A 22,026-nucleotide genomic window follows, 5' to 3' on the forward strand; every position below is an offset into this window, starting at 1 on the left:
GGGAACCCCTCTAAGCACAGCGGGGGGGTGCACCGGCCCAACCCCCTCTGCAACAGCCCAGCCAGCGGCCCTCGCTTGGCCTAGAGCAGGGGGCTTCCAAACTTTAACCACCTGTGACCCCCTTTCACTAAAATGTCAAGTCTCGCGACCCCCTCCTCACAATGAACAGTTCTAGGGATTGTCTCCTTGACCGGAGTATAAATGATAAACGCAGGGGGCTTGGAAATATAACATTTGACATGCTTATTACACGCTATTATTAATTATCATTACAGTATTATTACATTATGAAAACAGCAACACTCTCCCACGTCTGACTCGTGTAGCTCGTATCACTTTGAATAAGCCTGTTATAAGACAAGGCTCCTAGGTCTCCTACAGGAGTATCACATGTGAAACAGAATGAAGGTATTTAAGAAATCAACTCAAAGAGTTCCTCCTACTCAAGCATTCAGGTCTTGAGCAGTCCAGGCAAACAACGCATGTTACAACAAAGTTTAAACTTGTTCTTCATAATAATTTTAAAAACAATATTAGCTGCCTATTTAATTTTGTTGTTCTTATAAAGAGTCTTGAAGTTGAAATCTCCTCAGTGTGATCGATATGCTTGCTTTGAGCTGCTCAGCTCTTGGAAGTCCAGGAGCACCAGGCTGCTGGCCCCGTGCTGCTCAGGGACCCTAGGGACAGCTCTGTCCGCCATTAGGGATTTTTTTCCCCCTCGAGAACCCCGTCACATTTCGCGAACCCGTTTGGGAACCACTGGCCTAGAGCAGCAGCTCAACCTTTCCCGAGGACTGTGCCCCTTGCAGGAGTCTGGTCTGTCTTAGCCCCCCCACTTTCACCTCCCTTGAGAGCTACTTGCTTACAAAATCAGACAAAAATACAAGCACACAGCACACTGACTACAAAAAAGACAGTAAGCAATTTCATATAAATAAAACAATCCATTGGAAGGTAAATATTGTGTGTATGTTTCAGTGTATAGCAAGTCATTGTCTGTATGCAAGTTTCAGTTGTACCGGCTCTGATAGTGCTTTTTATGTAGCCCATTGTAAAATTAGATGAATTGATGTACCCACAGAGACCCCTTGTTGAGAACCACGGGCCTCCCATTTCAGCTTTTCAACCATTTAGCAAGATGCCACAAGGGATTAAACATGATATACTAAAAGCAGCTATTTCTATGAGATAGGATACAGAATTTAGAAGGGATGTTTCAGGGTATGAGACAACTGAAAGAGTTTAGGAAGAAATATTGTCTATAGGCAGACACTATTCCACAACTGTCCATTACATGGTATCCTGCAGTTGCCTCTCACACAGTCAGTTCTGGCTGCACTACAGTGGAGCGCTGGCTGAAGTAGGTATGGCAATTCTTGTTTAACACTCATCCTTTTTGACCCCTTAAACTGTACTAATTATACAAGCAGATTCTCACTAGAGTTAGCCAAAAACCCAGGTTTTTTGCAGTGTTCTTTCCACCATACACTACAGAACTTCTCACCTCTGCAACTCTGGAAAGGAAATGTTTTTTAAAAATATAAAAGGTACAGCAAACTACTAGGATTTTTGAAAAACTAGCCCCTGAAGTCTGAATTGATCTGCCATATCAGTAGGCGCCCCTATGGGAAATCATGCTATTAAATACTTACCTAAATCCACTTTTTTTTTTTTTTTTTTAAAAAAGGGGAAAAAACCTTGTTGACTTGTGCCCATAGAGTAGGGATGCAACAGTTTTTAAGTATGCCTGTTCTAAGCAAGCGCCTCCTACTTCAAGCCATCTGTAAGTGGACAGAAACTAATGCAGCTTTTCTCATGGGCTCTTCCACAAAAAAAAAAATTTTTCAATGAATGTGTACATCATAAATAGGATCAGTGCTTGCCATCCCAAACTCACCACTGTATACAAACTAGCATCAAAATGCAGCTGTATTCCAGGTTGAGGAAAAAAATGTATCCCAGAACTTTTGAAAACTACCATAGGACCTTTAGTATCTATACCAAGAGAAGACCTCTCTTTTCAAAGGTTTCACAAGAACCACAGGGTCAAATCCTGACAGCTAATCCTTCTGATGTAGATAAATGAAGTTCATTGCAGAAGTATGAACAGCTGCCAGCATTTGACCCTGTGGTTGCAGGAAGTGCAGGCATTTCAAAAGTTAAGACAAAACATGCAGTGAAGGTGTGAAGGAAAACTAATTATCCAGGTCTGAACTATAAAGCAGTATTAACTTTAGTAAACTGGCTGTATTTCTGAATACAGAAAACACAGTAAAAAAAAAATCAAGGCTAGCACTTAATGAAAAACATTCGAAGCTAGGAGGATTAGATTAGTATCTAGTCTGCATCACTGATGCTTTGTATAACCTACCTGCTTGCCCTGTGACTCAGTTAACAGTAGCATATTATAAAGCTAAAAACATTGTGCTTTCTAAACCATTCCATGACAAATGGAAAATTCCACACACAAAGTATAAAGGTGGAAGAGAAGATACTGACTACTTTTGATGTCAGGCTGCAGTAATGCAAAACCAACAGGAAACAGCACATTTATAAAACCATATACAAATCAGAGGTTTTGAAAAAGTTACCCAGGGATGAATCCTTTCAAAAAACCTTGTATGATATTTACCGAGCAGTGGACATTTAAACCAACTGTATTGTTTTTCTAATAAAGCACTTTTTTTTTTAATACTGTTACAAGCCTGCAACAAATTGGAAAGTCATTTATTTACTGTAAAATAGGTTTTAATTTTGAACATTAAAAGGAAAATATTCACTTTTAAATCAGAGGTTGAAATATCAATTTTCAATATATACAAGTTAAAGATTAGTAATGGATAAGTGGCATTCCTTGAGATCAGAGAGGCAGTGTTCTCTAAATTATTTAAGAAGCCTGAAGTGTTCAGAGTTGTATCTCCAACTGTACAGCAAAGTTCTTTCATCCAACCAGCTTGCTAACCAATAACCACAAGAAAAAGTAAAGTGTGAAAGTGCTCCAGAGCGCAAAATATTTTATTTAAGAATTTACAGCGTCAAATCTAACACTTCGGAAAGATAGCAGCTCCCAGCTCAGAGGAAGCCTTCTTGAATTAAAAGATATTTGGCAGTCTCTGAAGCCAAGTATCTGAACAGGTTTTTAGTTACAAAAGAAAGCCACACTGACTGCTGCTGACCAAGTCCAGGATTTAGAGTAAGCATTACCAGAAGGCTACTAATTCCTCCAGGTCACCACATTTTATTTCAAATCGTGTATAATCCCTTTGGAAATATACATAAGGCAGTCCAGATCTCAAAAGGTGGTATTACCCAGGAAAAGGTGGGAGAAAAAAAAAAAGGGGCAACATTAACAATTCCACATATACATTATTTCAACTCATGGGCAGAAATGCAAGTAACATCGATCAGCTTCCTTGTCAAATCCTAAAGAAAATATGACCTAATGATTTAATAAATATTTGAAGTTTATTTTCTCTCCTTGTGGGCCTTTTAGACTTTTAAATGCATGTGAATATTACACCTCAATGGTTTTCAGAATTTTCTATATTAAATCTAAAGCTTTTCAAGTTGATCAGTAGAGGTCTAATCCATTTAATTTAGTATGAAATTAAGTTGTTAGCTATTTAAGACCTTAGTTATTTTATTAATGGAAGTTCAAGAGCAGAGTATTAGGAACAGATTCTGGCACTCAAAAGGAAAATTATTTTTAAACAACTTTCAAGCTGTTACCACCTTAATTATATAGTGCCAGTAGTTTGAGAGAGAAAGCAAGTAACCATATTGCACTTAAGAAGAACACTCAATCAGAAATAGTACAGCATTGACTATTGTACAAAGAGCTTCTTTCAGACTATACAATTTGTTTTACAAGGAGTCTAAAACACAACTACATACATACTAGATAAAATCCAAATCAGACTAATTTTAGATTTTATTACAGTCACAGTTTTAATTCACTATAGGTCAATTTATTTATTTGGATGAGCTGTGGCCCCCCTCCCCTAAAAAAAATAAGCATGTGAGGCATTTCCCAGATGAGCATCTTAAACCTTCATATATTGGCAAATGCCAGTATTGTTTTATATGCATTACAATTGTGCATGGTCCTGTTAAGGCCATAGAGTATTCTGTTAAAAGGTGGACATGTATGTCCTACATTGGGAGGGAAGTGTCCTTCAGAAACCTAATTTATGTCTTCAAGTCACACTGGTAGGTTTAAAATCAAGCAAAGAACTCCTCCCTTTGGTGGCAGTTTATAGTTGGTTTTCACAACAGACAGCAACCATATCCTCCTCTGTTCATCCTTCTCCAACCCCAATAGGAGATTAGATCTTTCTAACCGGCTTTTAAGGGAAAATGTATATTTCTTCTAGTTTGGTAATGATTCATGTACATGAGCTACAAGTAGGGAGACCCATGACAAACCATCAGCCAGCATTAAATTACTGTCATGTCAATTTCAAGATAGCAATGATACTACTATGTGCCATAACATTTGAGTAGTTCTTTGAATGTCCAGAACTAGTGTAAGTGTTCCAAACGTCAAGTCATTATATTCTATTTCAATGTTGGGTATTTTCTCTGTCCAATTCTCCCCAGCCTTGAACTTCCAGTAGTTGCAGGAGACTGAAAAAAGATAAAGATTTATAAAAATCAAGCAATTTAATTGCTCTTCTCACCAACTAAAAGTCCTGCAAGAATCTGGTTACCTTTCAGAACAAATACTGATTTTTTTTTCTGCTTTGAAAAAAGACAGAGGTTTACAACAGTGGAGGTCTAATCCCCCAGTGATTTACATCGGAGCTGGACTGGTCCACAGGCAAATTTAACATGCTAGCGTCAATTCTACATGTAACTACTATCCATGTGAACTGCTTAACTATAAAACCAAAGTTTATCAGAGATTCAGTTAGCAAGGCAGAGAACAATTTGCTTGTCTGCTGCTATTAAGTATTCAGATGCTAAGCCACATTTCAGAAGTCTGTTGTAACACACCAAGACTGATTCTCCACAGCACAGGTGTGGAGGGTTGCATGTGTAAGCACAAATTCAAAAGTGATGAATAGGATGGGAGAGCAAGGGAACCTGACCCAGTAGTAATGACAGCCTGCTGCATGGATACCCCGTTATTAGCCTAACAGCAAAGCCTAAAACAAGAGAATATCTCCCAGGCCCCACTCCTTTTGACTCTGCATACTTGAGAGGAGCAGACATAAAGGACCATGGCTTAGCACAGAGGTCCACAACCTGCAGCATCCATGCCAAAGGCGGCATGCGAGCTGATTTTTAGTGGCACTCTACCACCAGCCGGGGTCCCAGCCACTGGCCCCGCTCAGCCCGCTGCCAGCCTCGATGGACGGAACACCGGGCCGGCAGCGGGCTGAGCGGGGCCAGCGGCCGGGACCCCGGTTGGCAGAGGCCGGCGGACGGAATCCCAGACCAGCAGCGGGGTGAGCAGTTCAGCCTGCTGCCGGCCTGGGGTTCCAACTGCCGGCCTCTGTAAATGTAAAATGTATTACTCGCACGTGAAACCTGAAATTACAGTAAATAAATGAAGACTTGGCATACCACTCCTCAAAAGGTTGCTGACCCCTGGCTTAGCACTTAATCTTATTAAGTTCCAGAACACTTTGGAGGGCAGGGCAAGCAGAAGAGATAGGCCAAGTGATTTGTAAATTGAAGGGACTAGCACCACAGATACAATAGGAGAGCTGTAGGTGTGGATCAGAAAGATGAACAAGAGTGAACAGGGGACAGAAGTGGAAAAGAAGAGCATATGCAGAGATGAGACAGAATGAGATAAAGGGCAGAAAAGAAAGCAGAGAGTTTGTCTGTATGTTTGAAACTGGTACGTCATGCCACATCACTTTCTGAAGGCAGATAGGAGCAACAGACACGAAGCAAGAGATTTCAGCATCACTGTCAGCTATGTCAGAAATATTTTGCTACCTGGCTTTATTTTCAAGATAAAGGAGCTCACACAGTTTCTCTAGCAACAATGACGGTTTCACTCACTTGTGCAAATTGAGAAGGGTTGTAGAACTGAACAGTTCCTGCTGGAGGTCCCCCAGAAGGTGGCACACTACGGAGAGGCTAGAAAGTAGATTACATTCCATTAACACTATGTATTCTCTCTCCCAAGTTTTGTTTGCTTACTAGTAGAAAGAAGATACTTTAGAGTAGCAATGCCTATAATAGGTACAGAGCAGCAGATTGTAACACATGGGTGCAAAATGTGTCAGCACTTTTTGCAACCTTTATTATTACTTGCTTAATGTAGGCATTGGCAAAATAACGTCACATGCACGAACTGTAAACGGCTCTGAAAATCCAGGCATGCAAAAACAAAAGTAACGAGACACCAGTGCAGCTTTACTGAATTAGTATCCTGTGGTTTTGTTAGTAGAACTTAGGCCTCCCCCAAGAATAAAATGTTCCATCTGTGATAACTGTTGTGCTTTACTGCAAGTACAAAAAAGTGTTATGATGTCAGCTCTTTACAGTGTACTGAAACTTAACCGCAGAGATGAAGCATTCCTTTAATTCCTACAGGGGTCGTTTACAGATGAAATGGGCAAGGTTATCATTATTGAGTTCAGAGTATTGCAGCATTAAGTATTCTTGTTTGTTTGTTTTTAATTTAAGGTAACTGACTACTTTGGCTCTTTCACTAATGTAAGGTCAGAGTTGAGCAGAATTACCAAGTGAATTAAGAACACAAAAATAAAGCAAGCATGTCTAGATTATGTGCTTTTTGAGAAATGTAATGGTGAAATTTTGAAGACCCTGTTTAAGTGTTAAAAGGAACACTGCATCATACGTTATTTTTAATATTAATTCTGTGAAATGGAGGAGGGGGGAAATGACTTAAAGTAGCATTAGTAAGAAACTGAGCAAATGCAAAATAAAGGGGGGAAAAAGCCAATGTAAGTGAAAATGGCCAGCCACATGTACCTGATTAAAATGCTGGCTTACTTCACGTGATAATGAACTCATTGAACTAGAGCGCGAAAGCTACAAAACAGCAAGAACACACACACACAAAAAACAAATAAAAATGTCGTCATGCATGTCACTGCCCCAAAGCAGCTTTCAGTCATTTTATTTCATTAAAAATGAAGTTTCAGTCGGAGAAAGGTGTAAACCAATTTTGAATTAAAAAAAACGAAGAGCAAGAAGTTTAAAAAACAAACAAACCCTTTTGGATTTAAAGTAAGAAAGCACAAAATTATAGATCATTTAGTAGGAACAAAGGTGGCCTGGCATATAGCGATCTATTCTCCTCTGCATGTGTCAAGCATTTAATATACGTGAAATTAAATGCATGAACAGAGGCAAGACCCCAAAGAACTGTTACTGATACTTTGTTCTGAAAAGACCTTTCCAAATTTTGTTCAAACGAACAAGGTGCTCTTGCAGCAATGAAATTAAGACATTTAGCTTGTACTTTGCTTATGGAACTGAGGGGCTCTTTTGTTTAGATTTTTAGAGGCAGTAACTAAGTTTCCATCTTGGCTAGTCATCAGCAATTGAATCAGTTACTTGCTTTTTTAGATTATGCAGGTTAAAACCATTACAGCCTGATGGTTAAAATACGCTGCACAGAGGCATTAGTTGAACCACTTTGAAGCAAGCCTTACCTCTCCTGACTGGGAGCCATCTGGATTGGACCCAGGGAGTTCAGAACCAGGTGGAAGCATTGTAGAGTTTAAATACTAAAAAAAAAAAAAAAAGGAACCCTATTCATTTTCAATATCTTAAGTCAGCGAGACCCAATGTAGATTTCCAATGGGATTCTGTTTTGCTTTATGCTTGTACTAACACTTCTGAAGCAACCCTAATGCAATACACTGAGATATAACAAACTCGATCAGGCTAACACTGCTGAACAGGCTGCCACATTCTGCACGACCTGAAGCTTTTGGGTGTCCTTCAAGCATAGCCCTGAGAAGAGCCATTTTACTAAACCATCAGGGATTGAGTCAGCTGAGTACACTGAGATTCAATGGCAACTACTGCAGGGAAAGAATGAGTCGTTAGGAGTTCTAATTAGGACTCATTTGTACTATGGTAGCACCCAGAGAACCCAAGTTAGATTGAGCCCCTATTGTGCTACCGCAACAGAGTCTCTGCTCCAAAGAGCTCACAATGTAAATATCTGAAATCTACATCTTAAATATGTGGCAGATATGGAGGTGTGCAGAGGAGGTAGGGCATTATATTAATAGGTTATTGGTATTACAAAATTCTACATTTTGGGAGGAAGTCATAAGACCAAAGAATTCCTGCCCGTGTACTGACTGATATTTCAATGACGTAAATGTGGCCTGACTACACAACACAGTTATGAGTAATAAGAACAATAAGGTAAATAGTACTGAAGCATGGAAAAGATGCTTCATCTCCACAGAGGGAGTAGATCATGTCACTCTCAGGCTAGAAGTTACCAGTGAGATATAAAGTGACTACCTACATATTATATACCAGGAAAAATAATGAAGGGATCCTAATCCTATAGGTGCTCTGCCTGTGGACCCACACTGAGCGCCTACAAAACTGGGGCCCAGGCAGTCTTCCATCTTCCTTCTTCCCCTGTGTTTTCTCTTCTGTCTCCTCTTCCTAGTTCTATCCCTGCTTTCACTAGGGGTTATTTATGTACAGGTATAACATGCCTTTTAAGTTACACCACTTGGAAATTGCAACCGTAATACTTAGTTTTTCAATAAAAGTGATAATTGGATAGGAATGGTAGTTTGCATCTTTACTAACCTACCTGTGGTTCTGTAGTAGCATCAGTGCTGACTTGATTTGCAGATGTCTGTTCTCGTGCCCCGCTCCCCTCCATAGGTTGCTGCTCCTCAGGAACTACAGAAGAAACCGGTTTTAACCCAAAATGAACACTGTATCAGACCTTACAGATATATGAGGAACAGGATCAACGGTAGAACCAGGTTTTCAGAGTAGCAAACTGTAATCAGCGAATGAGCTGAATTAAAAATCTCATTTGAAAAGTTACACTGGTTTGATTATATTCAAGGAAAAATATATTAGACATATTTCCATTATTTCTTCCATCTCCCCTCAAAGATGGTGGCAAGTCTTATTCAATGGATGAGCGCACAGCTAATTATACTAATATAGTTAGCCATATGCAATGGAAGCATATACATTTTATATGGGAAACCTTGGAGCAACACAGCAAACAGAGGATTTGCAGCAAGAAAATATGCTGGTATGGCCCAGAAAAAGTGATTCTGGGACAGGAAATAGTAGGTGAGTAAGAAACAAAAACTGACACCAAGTACTTAGCAAAATATGAATAAGGGTTGATGAATTATGTCACCTTGCACAGTTCAAATTTTGGGGGAAACAAAAGCACTTTTTGTCTAGCAAAGAACATACATTGCTTCATCAGATTGTTTTAGGAGATGCTCTGTGTGGGTTCTAGTAAAAAATTCCCATTTCCTGTTAAATAAAAATGGAGTTACTACATAACATCAATGTTTAAAAGTGTCATGTTGTTTGGAGAACAGGTGCTAGAACCATTCAGATTTGTTGTTCTGAGGTCCTAGCTGCCCACGACAATTAAGACGTAAACCCTCTTAGTAAACATTTTCTAAAAGACGAGGTTTGTGACATGCAGAGCTGTAGCTGTTTTCGCCCAGTTTCAGTCTCCAGGCTCATATGGAATTCAATGCCTTTTAAAGAAGTTTTAAGTTTAGACCAATAGTAACAGGAGTTAACATTTTTTGGCCCAAAAGGATATTTGTGATACATGTAATGGATAAGCATCCTTTAAGATGCCTGCTTCTTGCAGTTTATCTGCACTGGGTTTACGCACCTGAGTTTGGAACAAACAAGTTTGCAGGGATAGGCATTGGTGCCAAGGGGGCAAACAGGTCTGATGGGGCAGGGACAGCACCACTGGGTTTCGCTCCACTTGGGTTTAGAACGTCAACGTAACGAGCTCTGGTTCCTGCTGAAACAGGACAAACATACATATGGAAATAAGTCAGCTTGCAGTAAAAATGTAATATGGAGACAGAACATGTCTTCTGGTTAGAACATCTTTCAGGATCAGAAAAAAGTAGGCCCAAGGAGAAGATGGTAAACTCTGAATCACAGGGTGTGGTGTTGGCAGCAATCACCATCGTGATGCTAGTTTACCCAGCAAGGCCAATCCTGCCCACACCACCATGACATGGCAAGCTGCCACGCGCTCATCCAAGAAGCCACCTCCAAAAGGGGTGGCAACTTCGCCTTAGGGTTCCTCACAACAGGGACAATCTTAAGCCTTCCCCTTTACAATGAGGAATGCCATTCACTGCCGTGTGGTTACCTGCTTTTCTGGAAAACATGTTGACACCGGGTGGACCCCCGGGCCCAGGTGGAGCAGTCTGAGGAGCTTTAGGAAACCCGGCTGGTGGTGGTGGCGGTGGTTTGCTCTGGAAGCAAAAAACAGTATTAGCCTTTGAATGGCATTTTTAAAGCAGACATTTCTCTGTTTTCCTTAGCCTACTCCCATCAAGCATGTAATTGGACACATTCCCCTCCCTCCCCAGTTTAGCTCAGTATTTCGCAACCTTTTCAGGCAGGCAACCCCTTATTTGAAATCAAACATTTTCACAATCTCCTGACACGGACTATAAGCGTAAAAAAAAAGTATCAACAGCAATATTTGACCTTAAAGAGTAAGGGTGTGCAGGAGGGGATTTTTTTGCTTTAGGCTATAATAAAATGTGATGCCTAGTGACACCTCTCCCTGCCCCCACCAGGATCATGACTTTCTGGATGAGAAAAAGTGGTCTTAGTGGTGTCAACTCCCACAGGCCATAGTCTACGTTCAGTTACACTGGTGTAAATCAGAATAAGTCCCCTTAAGAAACTTCACAGTACTCACTGGATCCACACTAGTAACGGAGGGCAGAAACGGACCCAGAAAACATATCACTCTGATTTATGTAAATTGTTTACCAGTTGCAGTTAATGTCATACTACATTTTAACCCAAAGTAAGCCAGCAAAGATGGCTTTTAAGAGCCACTTTTTGGAAGTCCCATTATCTGATACTTATCTACTCAGGCAAAGAAAAAGAGAAACTCCTCAGTATTTTACCTCCTCTTCTGGCTCGTCTAAATTAACCCAGCGCTGTTTCTTTTCATCCCAAACAATCTATGAAGAAATCACAGTTCAAGATTAAGAGTGCAAATCGGTCACAAGGCTAGTAACCAGCAAATCATTTCTAATATTAATTTTGAAAGCCATTTTCAGAATTAGCCAGGCATTTTGAAAAAACTTTATATATAAAGTTTTGTTTGGCCGCAAGAAAAAAAAATCCATACTCTATGGACTAGAAAACAGTTTGAGCAAATTAACGTGTGTGATGTGTGCTGCGGTTTAGGGCCCTTACTGATTTGTTCTTATCATCTGGAAGGTGAGCTTCATTCTTTCCTTTTCCCATCAGCCAGCGAAGCCAATTTGCACCACTCTAAAAATAAATACAAGGCTTTTTAGTGTATTCCTCTAAGAATCTGCTGATAGCAGATTTAAAAATCTAACTTCATACAATTCCATTTCAATTAGTCCTTCATATAAACTGCATTCCAAGACAGTTTAAATGACAATCAATAGAGAAAAATTAAGGCTCATATGGAAAGGAGAAAGATGCTAGTAGTTAAAATTTGAAATCATGAATTTCAATGAGGCAGAGGGATACAAGATGGCTGAGCCAGATGTAAGAAGCTGCAGAGGAGAAAGCTCTTCTCAGTGGAGACAGGTGTATGGCAGGCCAAGAGGTCAGTGCTAACTGAGCGGAAATGGGGAGTCAGACAAGTTCTGAGAGATTGGCTGAAGTCAGAGAAGGCAATTTTGAACTGGCTCCTGATGAGAATGAGAAGCCAACTGCAATGTGTGTCGTGCTTCAGTGCATGTAACTTTAGTGCATGTTGGAAAGCCAAGTGGCAGCATTCTGCACATGCTGGAGTCTGGGGCCTGAGCTGAACGTATAGATGGCGGCTGCAATAGTCAAGACAAAATGTTCATCGGATGATTTAGGTAAGCAGCCTCTCCCCCATTTTAGCCCCATAGTTTACCAAAGGTGCCATTAATCATTGCGACTTGTAACCAGATACCCGTTTTAATTTACCTTTCTCGCTGCTGGCTCCTTCCTGATCTCTTTGTTGGTCTCTTTCCCTTCTGGAATGGATGGAGGAGGAGGAGAGGGCTGCTTTGCTGCAGAGTTGCATCTTTCTCGTCCTATAGAATGGGTGGAGGATTCTGAGGTGGTCCGAGATCTTCGCCCATAGCCCTGCATTACAAATACGCAGGGATTTTAAATCATTTTACTACTAACCTAGAGGGATTAGATTTTATTTTGCTTAAGAAATTCCTTCTTTTGAAAATGTCAGTAATAACAGAGATGCAAAGTCATTAGAAGTGGGTGAAATGTAGATAGGAATGACGAGATAGTGAAAACCAGCCTGGTCACGGCGTACCATGTGTGCTGAAGACTGAGAGGTGGATCTGGATCTTCGTCCCGGTGCCTGGTTAGATACAAAGCCAGCACATGCTTAATAAGCAAGCAGTTAAGCAAAAGGTAGACAGTACAGTCCCCTTCATTTCCGATTTTAATTACATGTTCCCAAACAAAATCCAAGCCATTTGAGTTAGTTGTTCAGGCACATCTCTACCCTCTGGTTTAGGTGCATAGTACAGAGGCAGAGAAAACTGAAACCTAACTATGCTTTCACAGTAATGTGTCCAATCTATTAAGGAGGTAATCGTGTCAGGGCATCCCACTGAACACACTCATTAAACAGCTATCCCCATTGAGAGAGAGGCTGTAAAAAAAGTAAAGGTAACAAAAATATTGCAGTGAATAATGAAGTTTGCTACATTGTCTGTATGTAATCTTTAAATTATTATTTAAAATCTTTATTTAGCAACTTTGGTATTAAAAATATCAGAGTTTAGATTTGTACATTTATTTATTTAACAAGTGGTTAACACCACTTCATCCATTGGCAACAGCCAAACGTGTCCCTATTAAGCAAAGTTAATGTTAATTCTGTTTCAATTAAGCAACTGTTATCTCATGAGGCTAAATTAGTTCCCTAGGAGATGTCCAACTTAAGTGACTTAACACTGAAAATACCTGCTGTACAGTAAAACAGATGTTCCTGGCTAGGTTTTGAACATTTATGTACAATTTGGATAGCACCACCCATTGTTCAGGGCAGGACTCCCTAAGTGCAAATCAATACTGTCTTTTAAAAGCACGGTCAGCAGACTTGCTCACTAGGATCTGCTTTTCTCTCCCACTGATATACGCCACAGCCCTGCTGGGTCCTGGTGGGTTGGCATATAAACATTTTAAATCCAACATGTCTGATTTTCTACTTCCACGAGTATTTTAAAATAGTAGGTCTCACATTTCTCCTGGATTTTTTTTTCTTCTGCAACAAAAGATTGGATTGGTGCTGAGGTGCACTTCATGAACTTAGTATTTGAGAGTGCCACTGAATAATGAGTTCCACATTTGCATAGTGCGATTTGGAGAAAGCACTAAGGATGTATGATATAAAAATACCATAGTTGCCATTTTGCCATAGAAATCCTCCTCTCTTTGTTCAGGGAAAGTCTTTTGAATTGGAGATTCCTGGGGAATTCTCTGCATTGCTTGAAAAACAAGAACAGAGCAAGTTAGTAAATTTCAGTGGTTTTCAACACATAATAGATGTCTAAGTAGTTGCACTAGAACTGTGATAACTTTTACCCAACTTGGTTAGTGATTCTAGTGCTAGAGAACCTGATGCGTTAAAGAATTAACATTAAATTTCAGGGCTTGCATGAACTGCATTTGATGTCTTTTTTTTAAGTTTATTCATGTGTATTTAGTTTCCTAAAAAGGAGTGTGAGAACCAGCTAAGTGAGACATTCCTTAGGGTGATGCTGTGCGAGATTTTTTGCATAGCTCTGTCAGTGGACTTCAGCCTTCACATGCAGCATCTCCTACTATTTAAATTCTATGATCCCCACAGTTCTAAACATTCACTTTGAGTTGGAGGTAGAGAACTTCCTCCAATTCCAATTGTGAGCATTTCCAACAGAAATTGCCCACATGACGACGTTAGGTAGTGGTTTTGTGACGGACAAGTGTCCAGTAGGGAACAGGCTGTCATTCATTTACTTACACTGGATTTATGTCAAACCTGATATGCAAAGCCAGTAGTACTCAACTCTTCTCAGTGAGATTCTTTGCTTTCTTTTAAGTTTTCACTCTACACTCCGTTACCCAAGATTTACTGCACAATTTTAATGATTGAAACAAGTTACTGTGCACTCAATCTCCAGAAAGACTTCAGTGCCCTTAAAGGCAGGGAAAACATTTATTCAGAGCACAAACCTGTTTCCTGGTTTAACTGCTCTTCTGGCCGTGGTTCTGCTGCGTGAGGAGGTGGTCCTCCCGGTGGCACTGCAGATACCAGGTACAGTGAAGATTGTTCAGCTCCATATTGATTTGGAAAGCCTGGTGGTGCAAAGCCAGACCCTGGCCCAATAGAGGGAGGAGCCACAGGATAGAAAGAAACACCACCACCAGTTTCTTGCTGAGAAGGAGGAGTCATAGCTGTTGATCCCTCAAGGATAGTCTGAGGGGCTGCGGAACAAAATTTAAGAAAATTACTGGTAACAAAAAAGAGAGACATGGTCTAAGCACTGGACTGAGGAGCCAGGATCTGCTCAGTTCCAATTCCAACCACCTCATCTGTAAAACACAGACTATTTGTATACTTTACAGGGATGCATTTTACTGTGAAGAAGTTATTGCAGTTCATGGGCAGTAAGTCTTTTTTAGTCTGTATTTGTTTATTTGACAAAAGTTAAGCAAGTCACCATACCAGGAGACTTCTCTCTCTGAGGAGGATCTAATACCTCCATATGGATATGCTCATGGAATGCCTACTTGGGAGAATAGACCTCAATACTCCCATTGTTGCTGCTTGGCATTTTTTACATCCTTAGTTCTCACACTTGCTCCTGTGGCATCCAACGTGAAGCAGCAATAGGATTAGAAGCATCCAATGTACAAAACAAAACATGTTCAAAAGACAATGAACACAGTTTTAAAAAAAGCAGTAAACTCCTTTGAAGTCAAAAGGGGACTATTAAACACTCCCAGTTACGTTTCAAATATCATCTCCTATTTCTGTCCCCATTACAAATGAGACATGAGCCCTATGCCTTTATGGGTTTCTATATGAACTATACAATCTTTACACCCACTAATGTGCAATAGAAAAAGCTAATTGGCAATTATGTAAGGAAGTGTTATTCTTACTTCTAATGATGCATGAATCTCAAAAAGAGCCAATTTATAACTAAAATGATATAGTTTTGAAATGAAATCCCATTAGGTTAACTTTTAAGTGATTTCTTTATTTTGTAGTCCACTGTATTGGTTCTTTCCCTTGACACACATGGAGAACAATGTGAAATACTAACCTGAAGGCATTAGCTGCACACCTTGCATGGGGTGCACCGTATTAGGTAACAAGGATGCCAACAATGGGTTTTCAGTAGCAGGTCCCATGTCCTGTCCAGTTCCTGTTCCATCACATTGACTGATATGGTCTAATTCAGAGCTTGGTGTGCTACAGGCATACTGCTGAGGGGTGGATCTATCTGCATTGTAAGCTATCGTACCATCCTGTAGTTAGGAGAAAACAAAAGCCTATTAACCACTATAAGACGTTAAATTCACAACCCAGGAAGAGCATAACAAGGAAAGTCTTCTAAATAAAAAAAGATCATTTGTTAGTTTCTTGAAGTTGAGGAAGGGAAAACTTTGCAACTAGATTTTCCATTCACAACTTTCTCAGGTAAAAAATAAGTCAAGGGTCATTGTTAGATCGAGTTCAGCCCCCCAAAAAGATGCTAAGAGAAAAACAAAACAAAACAAAAAACAAGCTTTTGCAAAAGCAAAAGGCAAGTTTTATAAACAAAAATATTAATAGAATCAGTTTTTTTAAATCAACATACCTCCCTCTCCCGCAGTGTTTGAAACTTAATAGTTGCAACTTAGTAGTTAGTTACTACGATCAATGCTTACACGCTCACCTTTCTTTTAAGAAGTGCATCTCTGCTTGCTCCTATGGAGTATTAAAACCTTGGAGTTTTACAGTTCTCCTTGCACAAGAATGCATAAAGAAGTCTATTCCACACACACATATGGCCATCCTTAGGATTTCTGGGGTTTTATGCAATATTATTAAACTGGTGCCCCTATGCCCGACGGCAGCCCAGGCTTGCGTGTGTATTAAAGGATACGTCCAGATTACCCGCCGTATCAGCAGGTAGTGATTGATTTATCGGGGATCGATATATCGCGTCTCATTAAGACGCGATATATTGATCCCCGAACGCGCTCCCCATCGACTCTGGAACTCCACTGGAGCGAGCGGCGGTAGCGGAGTCGACGGGGGAGCCGTGGCTGCCAATCCCGCACCGTGAGGACCCAAGGTAAATCAATCTAAGATACTTTGACGTCAGCTAAGCTATTCACGTAGCTGAAGCTGCGTATCTTAGATCGATCCCTCCCTTCTCCTCCCCCCCCCCCCCCCAGTGTAGACCAGCCCTTAGATAAGGGTGGCCTTTTGAAGGATTTATTTAAAAAACTGTATGTCTGAAGATCCACGCATTTAAGGCTAAAGATGAATACTCAGATTGTGCAAGGATTTTTTAGAGATGTGATTTTATAGTCTTCAGGAACACACTAATGAGATATTTTAAAGACAATTTTAAGTGAAGGTCCTGTAGGCTAACCTGTTCTGAGTAAATATGACAGTAATGCACAACTGTTTTTGTCAGTAAATTCAAAAACTGGCAGCATATACCTGGTGGTTAGCAAATGTCTGTTAAATGGCTTCATTACCACTTGAATGGCTCTTTAACAGTTTCAGTGTTGTGCTAATAGATCTGGCAGGCTTTTTCACTTTTAAGTACTAGATCCCCTCCAGAACAAGACTCACCAGGCTGCAGCAGCTAGCTGTGGGAGCCTGCAAGAAGGGTCAGAACAGGGATAGGAAAAGGCGGGAGGGTGGACACTAAGGACTTGGCTACACTTGGGACTTCACAGTGCTGCCGCTGCAGTGCTGTGAAGCGCGAGTGTAGTCGCGCCGCCAGCGCTGCGAGAGAGCTCTCGCAGCACTGTAAGTACTCCACCTCTCCGAGGGGAATAGCTTGCAGCGCTGTGAGCGAGCGTGCAGCGCTGCAGGCACTGATTACACTGGCGCTTTCCAGCGCTGTACTCGCTGCGCTCAGGGGGGTGTTTTTTCACACCCCTGAGTGCAGCAAGTTGCAGCGCTGTACAGCACCAGTGTAGCCAAAGCTTAAGACTCAGGAATGCCCCATATTTTCAGGTGTCCTACGCAGCCGCATATGCTGCATATGCCTAAGGACGGCCCTGCACACACACACACACACACACACAATCTTTCAACTATTTTACACTGAAAACCGGGGCACCCACAAGCATGCACATCATCCTGATTTAAGTGGTATGCAACTGGGTAGCTTTAATATGTAAGAAATCAGAATTTTATAATTCCCATCTATTATTAGACAAGAACAAGTGTTCCACAAAAGCATTTTATGAAAAGGATCTTAAGTAAAAATCTTAGCATGGAAGCCTTTAAATTTTGGAAAGCAGATTTTATACCTTGATCTGTCCATCCAAGTGCCGAAGTCGTACTAACCACGAAGGTTCAATAAATAATTCCTGCTCTGGTTTCTCTTTAATCTGTGGGTCGAACAGGCGCAACTGAGATGATATCTATCAAAGGAAGCATTATAAAAACAAACAAAATTGGTAAAGAGGTCAATAAAATAGAAATTTTAGAGATTTCTAAACTATCATTCATGAACCAATATGTATCAAGCCATGAGTGCTTAATTCTGAAGAGTACTTATCCCTATAGTACCTGAATAAGTTGACTGATAAGCACAGGCGAATAATAGTAGGGATTTTTAAGAACAGTTTTGGAAATCACTTCACAGTAATGAAACGCTTGTGCAGCAAGTCCCATCTCAGCTAGTCGGCAAGCATAGATGAATTTGAAAACCTGTAGAATGCAAGAAGGTAAAGTTATACTGCATGCCCAGATAATTTCTAAAGATATTGCAGGGCAGTTTGTTACTCCAGCCACAAACTAAAGTACCCCATTATCACATGTATTCTAGATTTAAAAATGAATACTAGTCAAAAAGCTTTCAAAGTGTTCCTCCACTCAAGTTCTACAAGGGGGGGGGAGGCTGGTCAGATTGTATACAACAGGTACAAAACAAATCCTGCTGGATTTCTTCTTTGAATTTTAAATTCAGTCACTACCTTTAATTTAGGTTCTGGAAGTCTGGAATTCACAATATTTGCTCTTTGGGAAAATCAGATTTAGTGATTAGCATCCTAGAAAAGGAAAATCCTAGAACTACACAGTACAATGATCCAGTCATAAATGTAGAATTAAATCTTTAAAAGATCTACGTTTATTTGGATGCCAAACAGAAAACAAAGATCCAAAATTATGGGGTGATTTTTTAAACGTTTAAATCATTCCTGAGTTTAACTTTTGTTTGCACTGGAAAGTGACCTTGCATTATTTTCATCATCAGGAGTCTTTTGGGAGCAAGTTTGAGAGAGAGACCAGGTCCTTCAAGTACTTGAAAGAGTACGCAACAAAAGCGAACACCACACCATTCATAAAGGATAAAGAGCACTTCATACAAAACCTGTAACATGACATTAAAAAAAACAGAACTGCTGCTAACCTGGAAATTGGGTAAACAGCAGGGCTGGGATCCCAGTGACTGTGCATATTCATAGGCTTCTGTTCTTTGAATGGCTTCATTGGTGGCAAACTTTAAAAATGGCAAGCTGAGAGAAAAGTGGAAAAACAAATTAATTTTAACGTATTACCTCTAATTTAGATTATGGAATGTTACTGGCACATCAAAAGTTAGTCACATGGCATTACTGAGTAGAAAGCATCAGAGCAAGCAACTTCCATGCTTCAGAAATAAGCAGCTACGTCCTAAACAACTTTGGTTAAATAATTATCTATTGTGGCATGTTACTTGTTAGAATATCACAAGCCATTTCCTTCTATTTTTGTCTTTTAAATAGCAAAGTTTTACAAAAACAAAGGCAAGTAATTTGAATTCCACACCTGTGATTTGATCCAATTAGGACAAGCTTTGTTGTTTTCTTTGTATAAACGCCAAACCCGATCTGGGCCATCAAGTAGCAAAAATGAGCAGCATCTAAAAGGCCTTTAGAAGCTGAAACAAAGCACAATAGATCTTCCGTGAAATTGTATCTGAATGGTACATAACTAATTCATAGCATCTTGAATTGTTTTGGTTCTTTAGAATTCCAATTTATTCTCACAAAACAGAAATCCGCAGAACTAAAAAAGGTTTGGTTTTATTGTATAAGTAGCAATTGTTAGTTTTCATAAAACAAACCCAGCAATTTAAGTTTAAGAAAACCCTTCATTTGTTCAGAGCCCACATCCATTCCATTGCTCCCAATATAAACAGCCCTGCTATTTATTCACTTTATTCTCCACAGATTCAACTTCAAATTACTTACCAAGAGTATCTCCCATGGTGGTAATAGTCCTCGATTCCACATCCATGTTATTGGTCAAGTTGGATAGTACCATCGCAAGATGAGGCCTCCAGTCTCCCCATTTCTCATCTCCACAGCACTAGAATTAGAGTAGATACTCATCAAGCCATAGAATGGAAGGGTGCGTGGATAAGGAGTACAACCCGAGTAAGGGCTAGAATAATTTTTGCATTCTAGATCAGGTATGCAAGAACATAAGAATGGCCATACTACTGGTCCATCTAGCTCACTATCCTGTCTTCCAACAGTGGCCGGTACCAGATGCTTCAGAGGTAATGAATAGAACAGGGGAGTTATCAAGTGATTCATCCCCTATCATCCAGTCCCAGCATCTGGCAGTCAGGGGTTATGGGACACCCAAAGTATGGGGTTGTACCCCTGACCATCTGGGCTAATAGCCATTGATGGACCTATCCTCCGTGAACTTACCTAATTCTTTTTGGAACCCAGTTGTATGTAAAAGCATACCACTAGTGTGCTGTAAGAGGTAATTCACAAGAGAACATATACAAGTCTTAATTGAAGCTTATTCTTAAAACTCACGGTGGATGCTGCTGGCATTCTTCCAGACATGAGCTGGTAAACAGTTTGCAGAGGATCATTAATTGGAAGACTGTTGGCAAATCTACATAAAAACAATTGTAGGTAAGCAGTTAACACGACTCACATGTTTACATTTAGTTTAGCTTTGAGAAAGGAGGTTTTCACAGCACCGCAGTGAAATAAGTGTAATTGGCCAGTGAATCATCTTTAAAACAGTTACTGGTTAAACTATTGGACCTGCAGTACAGCCCTATGCAAATACAAGCCTAGGAACAATCTCAAGAATTGGGCTCCTAGTGCCAGCAGACAGCTGTAACATTGTCTCAGAAGCTGTGGGAGGACAGAAAATGCTGCTCTTGTGTACTGACAGTCCTTGCTGGAAGATGGTTGCTTCTTTCCGAAATAAGAAGGAGCACGGGCGTAACATTACTTGGGTATTAAAAGTCCCAAAAGTAACTGGGGAAATAGCCATGCAAAACTCTGAAGGAAGACAAGCATACATATAGCGTATTTAATCCCGTTACTGTGAAAATCTGAGTTTTTGAAACGTGAAGTGCAGCTAATTCCTAGGCTATTCCCCCCTCCCCATTTTCATTAACGTTCTATAGTTTGTATGGCAGATCTGTCAGTCAGCTAGTAAGTCAGTTTACGGCATGGTTTCAGATCCACAGAGGAAATCATGTTACAGTGAAGGTGGTGGCAGAATAGCTCTTGCCAACAGTTGTAGCAGCCACTGCAATTCTGTGAAGTCTAACATTAAAGGCTAAAATCCCTGAAACTAAAGCTGCAACATGACACACCCAGACAATATATCTAAAGCAGAATTCCTTCATAGGCACAAGCACACATCATAATTGTGGCCTCAATTTCTGAGCCACAGGACTCTACCTAATTAATGGGAAATAAATGGCTATTCCATACTTACAGCATATTCTAATCATAATCATCATCAAGCAACAAATCATTACCTGGTCATGACTCTTGCGTGTGTTCTGCTGTCCATTTTACTGGCAAGCAGCAGAGCATGACCCCATAATCCATGCTTCATGGCAGACTCCAAAGCATCCTATTAATGTAGAAAGCATATGAAAAGTAAATGAGTTTACTGGGGAACAAGTTCAATACACCACTCAGGACAAAGTACTAATGATTTCTAGTGCAGATATCTTATGACTATGAATTGAAAATACTCATTAAGTCACATGCTAGTGTGTTACAATATAATTTGGTTTTGAATTGTGAATTCTTTGGGACAGGGAATCTCTCTCTTTACTGTAGAGTGCCAAGGACATCGATGGTACCATAAATATTACATATTATATACATTACTATTTATGTAGCTTTCATTTTTATTACTTGATATTTTAATTATATGCAAGCCACCAGGGCTTTAAGGATATGTGGTTTTTGGAACAATACATTCAAGTAAAAAAACCAAACTCAACCAGTACTTTAAGCAACAATATGAACATTCACCTTCTTACGACCATAAAGCAGAAGCTCCCTGAATCTCTCTGTCTCTCTTTCAAGACTGTCAATTGTGGTTATAAGACTATCGGTGAGAAATGAGAGTTGAGCTTCACCAGACTCTTCTTCCACTTGCTCCAAAGCCTCATTAGTGAAGTCAATCAAGTTTGCTTCATTGGGCGATTTCCCAGGAAGCCAAACTGTTTTGTGATCTCGTAGCAAAAGCTCTGCAATGTCTGTGCCCACTACGGTCTATAAATGAAACAAATTCAATCACTTTGAAATAATTTGACTGAACTATTTTAAACACTTGAAGTTTAACAAGTTAATTAA

General features: G+C 40.1%; 1 protein-coding gene across 5 annotated transcripts in view; it reads right to left on the bottom strand.

The window, feature by feature from the left end:
• Positions 1-2,981: 2,981 nt before the first annotated feature.
• The window catches only part of SEC16A (SEC16 homolog A, endoplasmic reticulum export factor), a 42,027-nt gene continuing 22,982 nt past the window's right edge, over positions 2,982-22,026 (bottom strand). The window contains exons 11-32 of one of the 5 annotated variants that reach the window (XM_054007212.1): positions 21,703-21,945; positions 21,195-21,292; positions 20,227-20,308; positions 19,645-19,762; positions 19,220-19,331; positions 18,822-18,927; positions 17,978-18,118; positions 17,716-17,829; positions 15,501-15,705; positions 14,404-14,655; positions 13,588-13,676; positions 12,494-12,541; positions 12,145-12,306; positions 11,410-11,487; positions 11,115-11,171; positions 10,340-10,445; positions 9,842-9,976; positions 8,774-8,865; positions 7,641-7,715; positions 6,955-7,014; positions 6,016-6,093; positions 2,982-4,626 (exon numbers count right to left, since the gene is read on the bottom strand). In XM_054007212.1, the coding sequence (XP_053863187.1) occupies positions 4,558-4,626; positions 6,016-6,093; positions 6,955-7,014; positions 7,641-7,715; positions 8,774-8,865; positions 9,842-9,976; positions 10,340-10,445; positions 11,115-11,171; positions 11,410-11,487; positions 12,145-12,306; positions 12,494-12,541; positions 13,588-13,676; positions 14,404-14,655; positions 15,501-15,705; positions 17,716-17,829; positions 17,978-18,118; positions 18,822-18,927; positions 19,220-19,331; positions 19,645-19,762; positions 20,227-20,308; positions 21,195-21,292; positions 21,703-21,945 (2,520 nt within the window). In that variant the 3' untranslated portion in view covers positions 2,982-4,557. Of the gene's footprint in view, positions 4,627-6,015; positions 6,094-6,954; positions 7,015-7,640; positions 7,716-8,773; positions 8,866-9,841; positions 9,980-10,339; positions 10,446-11,114; positions 11,172-11,409; positions 11,488-12,144; positions 12,307-12,493; positions 12,542-13,587; positions 13,677-14,403; positions 14,656-15,500; positions 15,706-17,715; positions 17,830-17,977; positions 18,119-18,821; positions 18,928-19,219; positions 19,332-19,644; positions 19,763-20,226; positions 20,309-21,194; positions 21,293-21,702; positions 21,946-22,026 lie in introns of all 5 variants that reach the window. The other 4 variants (XM_054007211.1, XM_054007213.1, XM_054007215.1 and 1 more) reach the window with 4 other exon arrangements.

This window comes from Malaclemys terrapin, chromosome 17 (genome assembly GCF_027887155.1).
Source record: "Malaclemys terrapin pileata isolate rMalTer1 chromosome 17, rMalTer1.hap1, whole genome shotgun sequence".
NCBI lineage: Eukaryota > Metazoa > Chordata > Testudines > Emydidae > Malaclemys > Malaclemys terrapin.